General features: G+C 38.0%; 1 protein-coding gene across 3 annotated transcripts in view; it reads right to left on the reverse strand.

Annotated features, from left to right (window-relative positions):
• Window positions 1-17: 17 nt before the first annotated feature.
• VGLL4 (vestigial like family member 4) overlaps window positions 18-14,353 on the reverse strand; it is a 109,685-nt gene continuing 95,349 nt past the window's right edge. For all 3 annotated transcript variants that reach the window (XM_081934772.1, XM_081934771.1, XM_081934773.1), the window contains 3 exons: window positions 11,403-11,625; window positions 7,698-7,821; window positions 18-2,895 (listed from right to left, as the gene is read on the reverse strand). In XM_081934772.1, the coding sequence (XP_081790898.1) occupies window positions 2,621-2,895; window positions 7,698-7,821; window positions 11,403-11,625 (622 nt within the window). In that variant the 3' untranslated portion in view covers window positions 18-2,620. The remainder of the gene's footprint in view (window positions 2,896-7,697; window positions 7,822-11,402; window positions 11,626-14,353) is intronic.

Here is a 14,353-nt window from a genome sequence, read left to right on the forward strand (position 1 = left end):
TCACATGCTCACAGCTGTAAGATTTAAGAGCACTTTATTGTTCATTAAGGCTACTTTTAAGTACAAAAAAAAAAGATGGCCTGCCAAACCTTTTTTAAAAATTGCCAGGTGAAACAAGGCCACAAAAGAATGATATGTTACAGATTTACAAACATGGAGAACATTGTTCAATCTGGACTGTAGATCCTGTGGCTCTGTGAAAAAAAAACCTTCATGTAAGAATGAGGTTAATATCCTTTCTCCTTCTCTTCCCCCTCCCGACCCTTTTGGCTTTTAAACAATAATTCTATTTTCCGTGGGCTATTTTTTCCTCTCTTCCAAATGGTTTTGTGTATACACTACACATCACACTGAGAAGATAAACCCTCAGTGCATTTACTTCAAAGAGCGTTGCACTACAATCAACACAAGTGTATGTCCCAAGTGTTGTGTGTTAGGACTGCAGTGATTACTTTACACCCCATTTACTTATCACAGATAAGTAAATTTAACTTTGTAGTTTTGTGCTTCAAAGAAATGTCAAAAGGGTTCTGTATCCACAAAGTCCATCTGCAGTCATTAGTACTTGTTAGACCGCTCAGTAGCCTGTAGCAACAACACACTAGTGGCTATTAATTGCTAATGCAGTGTTCTTATAGAATAACTGTGTTCCTGCACTTTTACTGTATTACAGACATCTACAACAAAAAAAAAAAGATCAACTTTTTTCTCCAGACAAAAACAAAAGAGAATGATTACAATAAAGGAAAGGGAAAAATTAAATAGCTACATATCATTAACAAATTAATTGTTCCTCAAAAAAATACCTACAAATTTCTCTGTACATTCTTTACGCACAGCGTAATGATGGTCTTAAAGTTACCTATATAAAAAAGTTTTTTTTTCTGCACTTTTCTTACAGGGGTCGGGTACGGCGGAGCATTTAACTACCCATTAACGTGACTGTAAAATGTGTGAAAGGGGCGATGAAGGAGGAGCTTCTCTTGTCTTTTTCTTGCTTTTAAAAGTAGGCAGCTACACTCTCTGTGGAACAGGACAAAACAGATCCTTTGCCGATCTTTTCCAACTGTGGTTTTCATTTTTTACAAAAAATATAAATTCTGGCCCCAAGGCTCTAACATAGCCCAAAGGACATCAAAGTCACCTCAGACTTTTGCCTTGTCCTATATGTTTTCAACGGCACCTGTCTTTTCAGGTAACCCACTATTAAATGGACTAGTTGTAACTGCTGGAATGTGTGGGGATTGTGACATTAAAAAAACAAACAACAGCTGAGCCCATTACTAATAAAAGAAGTCTGTTCTTTACGCCTGCCTCTATTACCTAGTTAGTGACTATTAATATAGCAAATGAAATAAATGCAAGCAACACCTTTATAAAAAAAAAAAGAGGAATGTATGGTGCCTTGGCCTAGGTTTATAAGCAGCCTCAAAAATTAGATTTCTGCAACTAGAGCGTACATGGATAAATATATTTCAGTTAAGTAAATTTGCATTGAGCAGTTGATTCTCCACAAGAATATTGTTTCTTTTGTCACCAATGCCATAGGTAGCATCCTGAATCTCATAGCACTCAATGATATATAAACTGCTTCAGTTGAGGCCTGACCAGAGGCGACTGTCCAAGGTTGCTGGCTGCTACGAAAAGGAATATCAAATACAAGTATCAGAGTACAACTGTACCAGCAGTAAGTTTATCTAGGACTGTTAATGGGGAAAAAAAACCACCTAGTTTTCAATGAAGGCTAATATATTTCTTACTGTCTATACGTTAATAGATACCAGCTATTTTTCCATAAAACATGCATCTTTTAAGCACTATTGAACCCTCTTACCTCAGCTCTATTCTAACAAACTGCTGTGTGAAAAAAAAATGCCCATGATCTGTTGATTATGCAGTCCAGTTGCAAGCACGAAGCACCTAAAATCTACACCGAGAAGACCTATAACCTGTATGAGACTTCCCCTTCTGAAACAAATGTCGCTTCTTGTTTTCAAGAGGCAGAGAACACCAGGCGCTTTTTGCTGAGCAGTTTGCCCTCAGAATAGAAGCATCCTGCCTAAATGTTGCTATGCAACCCTAACCTCCTCCAATAGTGCAAATCATACACAACAGTTCTTTTCAAGTATATACATACAAAATTACTTCACGAAGGGAGAAGAAAGTAATGGAGACAAAATCCAGACACAATTCTACCCTCAAGAAGCTAATCAAAGCATACAAGCATTTGGGTCAATCCACTGTACAGAATGGCTTTTTTCTCTTCCCCCCACCCCCCATTTACTTGCGTCTATATTTCGTTTTCAGAAAAGGGGGGGGGGGGACAGCAGAGTTGCATCAGAGGTTTCTTTGGTAACTGAGGCAGGAAAAAAAAAGAGTGCTACATTATTTTAAAATTTTTTTTTTTAAAAAAAAAATCAAATAGTTCCTGCTATCAATTTTAAGGGCATGTGTATTATTTTTCTTTAAAAAAAAGACCCGAACACACACATAAAACATGTATTGAATCGTTATCTCCTTTTATATCATCCCTCCCAAACACTTTTCGTTTTGAGTACTGTTCAAGCTCAGCCAAAACAATACCGACTCATGTTTGGATGAAGACAATGTGGTCCCGTGTTCATGAGACAACCGAAGGTGAATGATTATGATTGACCAGATGGGAGGAAGGAGGAGAAGAGGACTGGCCCCTCCTGGAAGCAGACTCTGGACTATTGGACACGCCATCCTTGGCAGCTTTGATCTGAAGCCAGGTATCTCCGAGAGCTTTGGCAAAGTGGTCATCGACTGATCCCGTGATGGATACAGAGTTTGTCACTGGCTCTGGCTCCTTGTAATTCTTGCCAAGGCTTCTGCGGAAGTGTTCTTCTACCACTGGATCGCAGGCAGCAGTAGCTGTAGGGGAAATGCAGAAAATTACTAAGAAACTGACAAACTCCTGCTTTTCCGTAGACTAAAAAAAAAAAAATCTCCTAACTTCCCTTGCAGCTGTTCTGCTTTTTAAGTACAACTGCAGTAAATTTATTTAACGTATGTACAATATGCATTAATAATATGTATAATTAAATAACACCATCAATTGCTGTTTTAATGGGAATGCTTTATTAGAATGCATTGTCCAGAATATTTTTCTATTATTTGTCTGCCCAGGCCCTATAAATTACTCAAGAGAAAAGAAGATGAATGTATATAGTTGTCATTTTAGATTACTATCTGAAAAGCCAAAAACAGAATGTCCCCAACCAGAACAACCTCCAGTTGTATAGACTTCAACTCCCACAATTCCCTAGGCAGCAGGGCCATTGCTGAGAATCTTGGGAGGCATGTAAATAGGAGAAGGCTGTGACAACATGCAAGTGAATTACATTTCTGTAGATTGATGTAAGTTGCCAAAATTGTTCCCATAAAAAATAGGAAAACTGAAAATCAGAAAATCATGTGTTAAGTTTTAAGAAGGTTCCAAAGAGGATCTAAGAGATGTTGAAACTTCTAAAAGTTTTTTTAAAATGCACAATTCTTTTCTTTGTATTTCTTGTTCATTTTATTCTAGCCAAAGTAATAAAGGCATTTTACGTGTTGTCTTTTGGACTATTTTTGGGTGGCCAATTCCTCATTATGTTATCAAATATACACAAAGTCAAGGGAGTGGTTTGATTCAAATCTAGATTAGCTGCATTTAGATCCTATTAAAATCAGTGTGAAAAGTTGGTCACAAAATTAAGTTTAACATTGCTATAAAAGGGCTAATTGTTCTACCTCCTGAATCACAAGCAACTGCTGGGAAATAACAATGAGGGAGGGCTATTAGTCTACTATCCATTCTGAGCTCCTCATGTGCATTTGGCTGGCCTGTGGCTGTTACTAAAGGCTAGACTAGCTTGGCCCTTGGCATAACCCCAGAGTGGCTTTTCTTTCAGAAACTCACTCCGATTTCAGTTTCCAACTTTATTTCAGTTCCCACAAATCCATTATTATATTAACCTTTCATCTCTTTATTATCCTACATAACTGCTTATATTGAGCATTCTTGAATTTAACAAAGTTAAGCTGTCTTTAAAAACACACGATACCAAATCAGTAAAAATCCAGTTATATGGATTTATACCTTACTGATTTTATTTATAGTTTTTGAATTTTATAATATGGACAAAGATTATAAATAATCTTCCATTGGACAATCCAGATTTTCTTATATCAATAAATCTTAAAAGTTGAAGAGTTTAACAAGTCATCCTAATAAAATGGGAAGATCTTAGTGGGAGTTGGGGAGTCCTTTAATACATACAGGCAATCCTCGAGTTACAACCATTCGTTTAGTAACTGTTCAAAGTTACAAGGACCCCCCAAAAAGTGACTTCTGACTTTTTTCCCACACTTAACAACAGTTGTAGTATCCTCATGGTATTGTGATCAAAATTCAGATCTTTTTAGAAGGAGCTGACGTCACGACGCTATGGCCGTGCGATCTCAGAGCTCTGAGATTGCAGCCGATATTGCTGATCTCAGGGACATCGCAAAGTCCCTGATTGATTCAAGAGAATCTCTTCTAGCCAGCGATAGAAGCGCAGCCCCAAGCTGCTGAAGTTGGGACAGCTCCGCACCCGGAGGAAAGCGGAAAGAGAAAATGTGTCCATCTGGTGAGGAAATTTTATTTTTACAAAAGAGACTGCCCAAAAAAGATTAAAACCAAATTAAACTTGTAAAGAAAAGAAAAGAAAATTTAAGCTATTCTGGACAGTGTGTTATCCTTTTTTAAAATTGTCTTCTATGGATGGAAGTTTTGTAAACACTTCCTACTTTTTAAAGTGAAAGTATTGGCTTTTCTTCTACTTTTTTTAACCTATGGATTAAATCTTTTTTTATTTTATTTTCACAATACTGGCTTGGATGGTTTTCATTATTATTTTGTTCCATTTAAGAACCTTGTTTCTTTTAAGCTTGGAATATAAAGAGGCTATAAAAGGAATATAAAGAGAGCAGTAACATCAGAGGGAAAAAAAGTTACACTGCCACTTGGAGGTTGGAGGCTGAGTTCTGGAAATATTTTTCTCTCTCTTTTCTCTGATCATTTTGACCTTGCACTTCAAAGGTTTTAGCTTGCAAAGAGATAAGATGGGTTGCTTATGCGGGTGCTCTTTGGATGTCTCTTTGGCAGCGAGATGCCGAAAGCTTTGTTTTCCAACTAGAGTGGCAGTGTTTATAAATTGGACAATGGCACAATACCAAGAAGAAACCATAACATTACAACAGATTATGTTTGAAATTCAAAAATTATTAGAAACATCAGAGAGAATTGAGAAGAAATTGGAAAATATAGATGGTAATATAGCAAAATTTGATGAAATTGAAGATAGCCAGCTAATGGAAAAAGTGGAGGTTAGAGTCTCAAAAATCCAAGGGAAAAATGAACAAAGAGGCAAGATAACTGTGGATATTGACAGTGATCTGAACGTGGTTGGAAATGGAAAGAATGGAACATGGAAAGGAAAGAGAGATGGAAAGGAGCTCTACCCCAGATTTCAAGGTATAGAAGGAGAAAAAAGAAAAGAATTGATGGATTTAAGGAGAGGAACTTTGACAAAAGCACTACTGATAACCAAAGATAAGCTGATTAAAGAATCTGAGGGAAGGTTTCGAAAATTTATAAGACATGCAACAAGCAACAAGGTGCGAAGAGAAGTCCATACAAAGTTGATTAAGGAAATAACCAGAAGATTAATCCCACATAAGGCAAAAGAAATAAGACTGTACTATTACTGGAAAGACACAGGATGAGATATGAAAACTATTAACAAAATACTAGCTAAATAGTTAAAATTAGAGCATTATGTTAAAAACGAAGTGATAATGGATATAGCTAGATAGGTAATTGATAATGATATAATGTATACATATGTATTGGTTTGACAAGAGAAAATTTGGTATACATTTTTAAATGGTGATCATGAAAGGAAATTTAGTTATGTGTGAAAGCCTATAATATTGAAATTGGATTGATCATGGATATATTTAAATAAATAATAGATAATAATATAATGTATACATATATATTAATTCAACAAGAGGAATGTGAATTAATTCAACAAGAGTAAGGTTCTACATTTAGGCAACAAAAACGGAATGCACAGGTACAGTATAGGTGGTACCGTGCTCAACAGTAGTAACTGTGAGAGGGATCTTGGAGTTCTAGTGGACAACCATTTAAATATGAGCCAGCAGTTGCCAAAAAAGCCAACACAGTTCTAGGCTGCATAAATAGAGGGATAGAATCAAGATCACGTGAAGTGTTAATACCACTTTACAATGCCTTGGTAAGGCCACACTTGGAATACTGCATTCAGTTCTGGTCGCCACGATGTAGAAAAGATGTGGAGACTCTAGAAAGAGTGCAGAGAAGAGCAACAAAGATGATTAGGGGACTGGAGACTAAAACATATGAAGAACGGTTGCAGGAACTGGGTATGTCTAGCTTAAGAGAAAGAAGGACTAGGGGAGACATGATAGCAGTGTTCCAATATCTCAGGGGTTGCCACAAAGAAGAGGGAGTCGAGCTATTCTCCAAGGCACCTGTGGACAGAACAAGAAGCAATGGGTGGAAACTAATCAAGGAGAGAAGCAACTTAGAACTGAGGAGAAATTTCCTGACAGAACAATTAATCAGTGGAACAGGTTGCCTCCAGAAGTTGTGAATGCCCCAACACTGGAAGTCTTTAAGAAGATGTTGGATAGCCATTTGTCTGGAACGGTATAGGGTTTCCTGCCTAGGCAGGGGGTTGGACTAGAAGACCTCCAAGGTCCCTTCCAACTCTACTATTGTATTGTATTGTATTATTGTATTGGTATAAATTTTAAATGGTGACCATGAAAGGAAGTTTTGAAACTAAGTTATGTATGAAAGCCTATAATATTGAAATTGTATATAAATTGTAAACAGTGATTAAGAAAGGAGGTTTAGAAACTTTGTTATCAAACATAATTAATTTTTATTTAGAATGTTTCACAAAGATATGGATGATATTGAAAATAGACAATGGAATGCCATTATGTGGTTTTGCTTTAATTTTGGAATATTTGTTATAAAGAGATGTTAAAACAACTATAGTCATATGAAGGATGAGGTATAATGATAGTAATCTATATATAAATATATTTGATGTAAAATATATAATTTGATATGGATTATAGGTGTGACTGTGGAAGGGATGCACGAAAGTTCTTTGTAACCAATTGATACACTTTTTATAATTTGTAATGGAATATGTTTTTATGGTGTTTGTTGTGTCTTGTTTGTGTCTATTCAAAAATAAAATAAAAATAAAAAAAATATTCAGATCTTTATGGCAGTTGCCGTGTTATGGGGTCACATGATCAACTGACAAGCAAAGTCAATGGGGAAGTCAAATTCATTTAACAACCATGTTAGTAACTTAAGAACGGCAGTGATTCACTTAACAGCTGCAGCAAGAAAGATCATGAAATGGGGGCAAAACTCATTTAATAACTGTCTCACTTAGAAACAGAAATGTTGGGCTCAAGTGTGGTCATATCTCTAATTACATATTTAATTTGACTGCAGTATACTATTCTCACCCTGCTTAAAAATATTTTTATTTCTGTAATTCATTTCATCTATTAATAATTATTTGATGACCGCATATCACAGATCTTTGGAAAGAAAATTGAGGAGTGTTACTTACTGCTAGATGGCCTTCGGTAACTCGTTGGCATAGCAGCCACGCTTCCACTGTGCACAACTGGACAATGAGAAAGGTTACAGTTTCGATTGCTTGCAGAGGCACATGTGATTACAGACGGACGGTTCTGAGGATAAAAGAACACAGAAATTATAGGCAGTTCCTCAAAGAGTTGCTTTTAATATGGCAGTTACAATTTTGCCCCGGAAATATTCCTTCACAAGGATGCCTGAAATAAATGTAGGCACCAATTCCCACCTTAATAGGAAACTGTGAAGGTCATTTCAAATAATCTAGGTACAGGAACTAAGGGGAACTATGTGGTTTGGGGAAGAATCTCTTGGCTCTTCCAATCATTAAAATGCTAGGAGAAGAAACTACTTGAATTAATCTAGCAATCTCTTTTATAAATATTCAGATATAACTGGTCCATTGGAATATATCATTTACTTTAGCTATGCATTATTATTTAAAAGATAATGATTTTTTAACATACATTCCAGGCATCATGTAAGCCATTATATATTATTAAAAGTTGAAAAACATAATAACATACCAAATTACATACCACAAAATAAAACACAATCAGTCAATATTTAAATAGTTAATAACCAAAAGATCTTCATTGTAATATCCAATATTACATCCAGGGAGGAAATTATATTTAAGTACAAAGAAATGATTTTTAAATTATGGCCACTCCAAAAAACAATAGTAGGAATTATCAAGCAGTCCCAAAGTCACAAGTGGAAGCCTCTCCCTTCCTCCCTTCCTTGCCTATCATCAATGAACTAACTATGCTGAGGAAATACACTACGCAGAACAATAGCGGATGGATTGGAACATTGGATTATACTACATAACACACCAAATGGTAATATAACAGACAAAACAGTGTTCAGGTCATAGCCCAGTGAATAAAAGGTTGCAGCAAAAGTACAAAATGCCAAATGTTGCCTAATAACAATTATAAGACCAAAGGAACACTGATTTAGCTGAGTGAGAAGCTTTTTGAATTCAAGAATTATAATTTTGAATTTAATGCTAGTTTCTAAGTGGGGAATGATAGCTGTATGGTGTTTCTTTTTCCCTAAGTCACAAAGGAGCATGTTGAGTGGGTTTCTGAAGGTTCAGGATCGGGTGAACCAGTAGTGGCATAGGTGGGAGGCTCCGCCCACCCGCTCGGACCCTTCTGCGCATGCACAGAAGCGTTGTGGGCAAGCACACACACGAGCGAACTGGTAGTAAAATAAATTGAAACCCACCACTGATGTTGAGACATGAATTAGAAAGTCCCTATTGTCATAAGTTACTTCCTGATTAGTAGCAGTTTTTTTAAAAAATCCACCTAGAAAAACTGAAAAAAATAAGCAGGCAGATCTAGTTTAGGCGATAAGATAAAACTACAGAAATGTTCTTCAAGGGAGCAAAAGTAAAGGTAATGCAGGATAAGTGTTTACAAGCACATATGCTGATTTATTTCATAATCTGCAAGTATGTGTGAACAGGGACTCATGCTATCCTCCAAATAAGCTAGAAAAGGCAGCTTGTCAGTTACAAAGTACAATAGAGACAATAGCTCACGCAACATTGGTTAAGAACTTATGTGTCTATATAAAAATAAATGTGAGATTTGTGATTAATATTTTTCATGTGCCAACTTTTCTGTCCTTTAAAACGAGTGCCGTTTTCTCATCTTTTGTCTGTTGGTTAAAAAAAAAAGGAGACGATTCTAAGGCTTGTGTTATGGGTCCATTTTAAAATCCTTCAAAGTTACATTTAGTAGCCTCACGAGGAACTTGGGGAATTGCTAGTCAGCTCAAACTTTCATTCAAATATGAAGTTCTAGAAGTTCTGAAGTTGACTGCAATTTGAGGAAGGGAAGAAGAGGGGGGGAAGGGACTTTGGCCTTGAATGACATTCCTCCTTTTCTATGAATCAGTGGCCTTCCATCATCTTGTAATGAACTCAAGGCAATATTAAAAAAATAATAAGAAGAAAACACATCTTTTCCCATTTATCTGCTCCGAAATTTCTAATTAAGGATTGCTCTTCACTCAAAGGTACTTTTTTCTTCAAAAGGCAACTGGACTGTTGCCTGAGAAAGAAGAACAAAACGTTTTGCTTCATCAGTTCTGATGGCGGGGAGGGGAGGAAATGGAAGGATAGGTACTGGCAGTTGGGACTGGATGGTGGGGATAGGTTCTGATAGGATGGGTGTAAGTGGAAGGATTGCATTTCTTGGCAATCATCTGGCTATTAGCATTAGCATAATGCCTTGGTAAGGCCACACTTGGAATACTGCATTCAGTTTTGGTCGCCACAATGTAAAAAAGATGTAGAGACTCTAGAAAGAGTGCAGAGAAGAGCAACAAAGATGATTAGGGGACTGGAGACTAAAACATATGAAGAACGGTTGCAGGAACTGGGCATGTTTAGCTTAAGAGAAAGAAGGACTAGGGGAGACATGATAGCAGTGTTCCAATATCTCAGGGGTTGCCACAAAGAAGAGGGAGTCAAACTATTCTCCAAGGCACCTGAGGGTAGAACAAGAAGCAATGGGTGGAAACTAATCAAGGAGAGAAGCAACTTAGAACTGAGGAGAAACTTCCTGACAGTTAGAACAATTAATCAGTGGAACAGCTTGCCTCCAGAAGTTGTGAATGCCCCAACACTGGAAGTCTTTAAGAAGATGTTGGATAGCCATCTGTCTGAAACGGTATAGGGTTTCCTGCCTAGGCAGGGGGTTGGACTAGAAGACCTCCAAGGTCCCTTCCAACTCTACTATTGTATTGTATTGCATTGTATTTTCTGAGAGCTGTTGAGGATACTTTAGGGGTTTATCTGTGCCCTCAGGATCACCTGAACGAGGGTACAATTGGTTGTGGAATCTTCTTGGAAATGCTGCATTCTAAACTGGAGACAGGTGCTGTCTTATTCCTCTCCCTCTGTTGAGGAAAGGAAGTTCCATTCTAACATAGATGGGTTCTTTTACCCTTCTTTCAAACCAGCGGTCTGCTATCCAACCATGACGTGGATGACTGAGAATCTCCATACCTCTCTTCACTAACAACTGATGGACCAGGAAACCTATTTCTGAACTGTTATCACTTCAATCCTTATCAAATATAGTTGCTGCAAAACACTTCAATTACTTAAAAAGGCAAGCATGTCCAAAAAAACCCAACTTCCTTATCGGGTTCAATTTTTTTACAAATATTTTATATAGAATTTGTTTCGATCATTCAATCACTTTTCAAAAATTTGAATTTTTTTCAATATTTAACAACTGTTAAACATTGAGTTCTTTTTTGAAGAATGCTTTTTTGAACAACGCTATTTTGAAACTGGTAGACGAGAGCTTCTTTGCTTCCTTGTGAGTTTAAACAGCTGAGAAGAGGCCCTTTCCCAATGTATAGAAATACCTAGTATTCCTCAATAGTGCTTGTTTTAAAACATTGCTCAAATAAATACATATTTATTTATATAAGTTTCAAACAACCATATTTGAAAATTTTCATTCTGCCTCCAGTGTTCGCAAAATTATTAATTGAGAGGAATTAGGAAAGTTATGTAAACAATGACTCTGCAAAAACCAACCAACCACACAGCACCAAACAGACACAGAGAAATACAAAAATTGTAGATAAGCTAAATGTAAAATAGTTGCTAGACATACACAGCTTAGCAAACAAATAGGCCAAGTACCTGCTGCCGTTCCACTGATGTCATTGTAGGAGTCAAGCTTACAGACCGAATAACATCCATGCTGTTTTTGGTCAGTGCTAGAGGCTGCTCCATAGTTAAGCTTGGGATTGAGGCATATATATGATTAGCATGAAGGCCCATTGTTGGTGCGACTGCCCGTTCAATGGGACTACGACTCCTTTCTCTATGTTCTTTTCGGTAATCCCCATTTGCAGTCTTCATTCTAAGAGAAAACACAAACAAACAAACCAATATGTTAGTGTTGTGCATTTAATTCAAGAAATGCACTCCAAAGACAAGTTTATAGCTAATGTTCGACTTAACACCAGTGACTTAGACACCATCCAGAGTTAAAATCCTTCTATATTTTATACTGCTATAATCTTTATCACAATTTCAGGCATCACTCTCTTTGGAGTTTCTTTTGTCATCTTCTCCATATTCATATTCATATGAAGATTTCAGTGTAAGCACATGGGATGAAGGAATGTAGCATGCAGAAGGAATGCTTGTGCAAAGCTCCACACAGCAATCCATATTTATGAAGAAAATGCTAGCTTTCCACTATGTACACCTGTGTGAAAGTGAGTATGGCATAATGGTTAAAACAAAAAAACTATGGAGTATACCGTAAAAATTCAGACCACAACAAAGCGTTTGAAAGAGTGCCTCATGATATTCTCTCCCCCCCCCAAATATAGGTTAGATAATACTAATGTGTTTCCCCGAAATTATGACATGTTCTGATAATAAGGCCATACCACATTTTTCTGGTGGGCAAAAATATAAGCCCTCCCCCGCAAATAAGCCCCCTGGACAACCCCCCACCTGCGACCAGGCAGAGCGCTGCTCACCAAACTAAGGTGACGCTTACCAAACTAAGGTGCCAAGAACCGGGGGGGGGGGGGGAAAGGCAAAGGTGATCATGTTGCTTAGCTCTTTTGGGACACCGCTAGGTTGTTGAACGGCTCTGTGCCCAGCTGAAGAGAGGGGTTGCCGGGCGGTGGCTCTCTTGCAAGCGGGCTCCCGAAGAGCCGGGCACAGTCTCATGGGCGAATGGCTGTGTTGCGCTGTTGTAGCAGGGCAACACAGCAGCCATGAAGCGACCACACTCATGAGCAGCCACCCAACAAACCACCCTTTCCAGCAGGGCACAGTGCCATTCACTGACCTAGGGGTATCGCCAAGCCGCATGAGTGCCTGTTCGCTGCCGCCCAGCTCCCGTGGCTTGGCGCCTTCGAAATGGCAGTGAATGGTACTCTGCATGTCTGGAGAGGGGGCTTGTGTGATCGGCTGTTCTGCTCTCGCTCGCACGCCTCCTAGCCTCACGATGCCCTGGCCCAGCTCTCTCCGCAGAGCCAAGGGACCTCCACTGCTGCTGCCATCCCAGCATGGCTTTTTCTGGGGCTTCCAAACCGAGTCTTCTGTCAGTGGACGCTCTGGGCGTAGGCTCTATGGTTGTACGCTCTGCCAGCAGCTGGCCGACGACCATAGAGCGTACGCCCAGAGCGGCCACTGTTGGAAGACTCGGTTTTCGCCAATGAGGCTGTGCCCAGCTCTTTGGGAGCCTGCTCGCAAGAGAGCAGCCGGCAACCCCAAAACAATAAGCCCCCCCCCCCCCCCGATAAGGCCCAAGCCATATTTTGACATTGTCTTATTTTCGGGGAAACACGGTACTATAAAATGGACTCCTCGTTGGCTGAATGACTGTATTCAAAAAGTACTCATTAATGGTACTATTTCAGCTTGGAGAAAACATCAAACAGAGTGCCACAGGGCTCTCTCTTGGGCCTGGATTGTTTCAACCTTTTATCAGTAACGGCAATGAAAAAACGGAGATGTTTTTCAAGTTTGCAGATAATTCAAAACTGGGAAATGAGAAATGATACCTAAGGAAGCTTGAGAAGTCAGCTGAGATGAACAGCTGAAGACAGTAAGAGTTATTAACAATAAATAGTCTCTGGGCAAGATGGGTGACACGTAAATTAAACTAACAGAAAGACAAATGAAAAAATAAACAAATGTGAATGGCCTTGAGAGATAGGAGGAAGAGCTGTTTCCAAGGTAATGGTCAGATAAAAGGGGTATGAGCCTGAAGAAGAATGAAATGTGAGTAAACAACTCAGACAAGCATCTCCTTAGTTCACACAAAGATACATGGAGGGCACTTTCATATTTGCAAGATTCTGTTACTAAAGTTTTAGGATAAAAGTAGTACTGACCATTCATGGCATTGATTTCCTAATCTGGTTTATTTTGAAGGGTTTCTAGTATATCCTGCATTAAGGAAGGTCTATATCAGACAATCCCTAAAGTCCCTTTCAACTCTAAAAGTCTAAGAAATTCCAAGTAGTGGATTAAGTCTACCCTTAATTTTAAAACTCTCTGAAATCTTGGGCCAGTTGCTCTTTCTCAGCCCAACTAGCTTCTAATGGGGTTGTGAGGATAAAATGAAGGTGAGATGTAAACCAAACAAATTAAAATTTCAAACTGCTATTGTTAGAACATGTGAAAAGGCTCAGATTATTCTTGCAACAGGATCTATCACATCTAGTTGCCTATATTAAAGCAGTAATGGAATAGGGATGTTGCTAACTGAATAAAATTCAAATATTTCAATGAGAGCTGCTGTACTTATTTCTTCAGATATATTCATTTAGCAGTTCTGCTTATCCTCAGTGAAATATAACATTAATTACACATTGCATTGAAATAAAAATAAATGCGTTGTTTACAAATTGTTGATGCATTTAACATATGATCTTGGAAATACAGGCAATGCCTTAGAAAAAACATGAGGCATGTAAAAACAAACTTTCTAATTTGCTGACTTCAACAAGTTAATAGAAGACAATGATGTGTTGTGGGTGTATGTCTGTGGTATCATCAATTATAATTCTGCCTTCTGCTTTATGAAATGTAGTTTGGTCTTCCATATACTGGAAATTTGT

This window comes from Natrix helvetica, assembly GCF_964273705.1.
Source record: "Natrix helvetica genome assembly, chromosome: 1".
NCBI classification, from domain to species: domain Eukaryota; kingdom Metazoa; phylum Chordata; class Lepidosauria; order Squamata; family Natricidae; genus Natrix; species Natrix helvetica.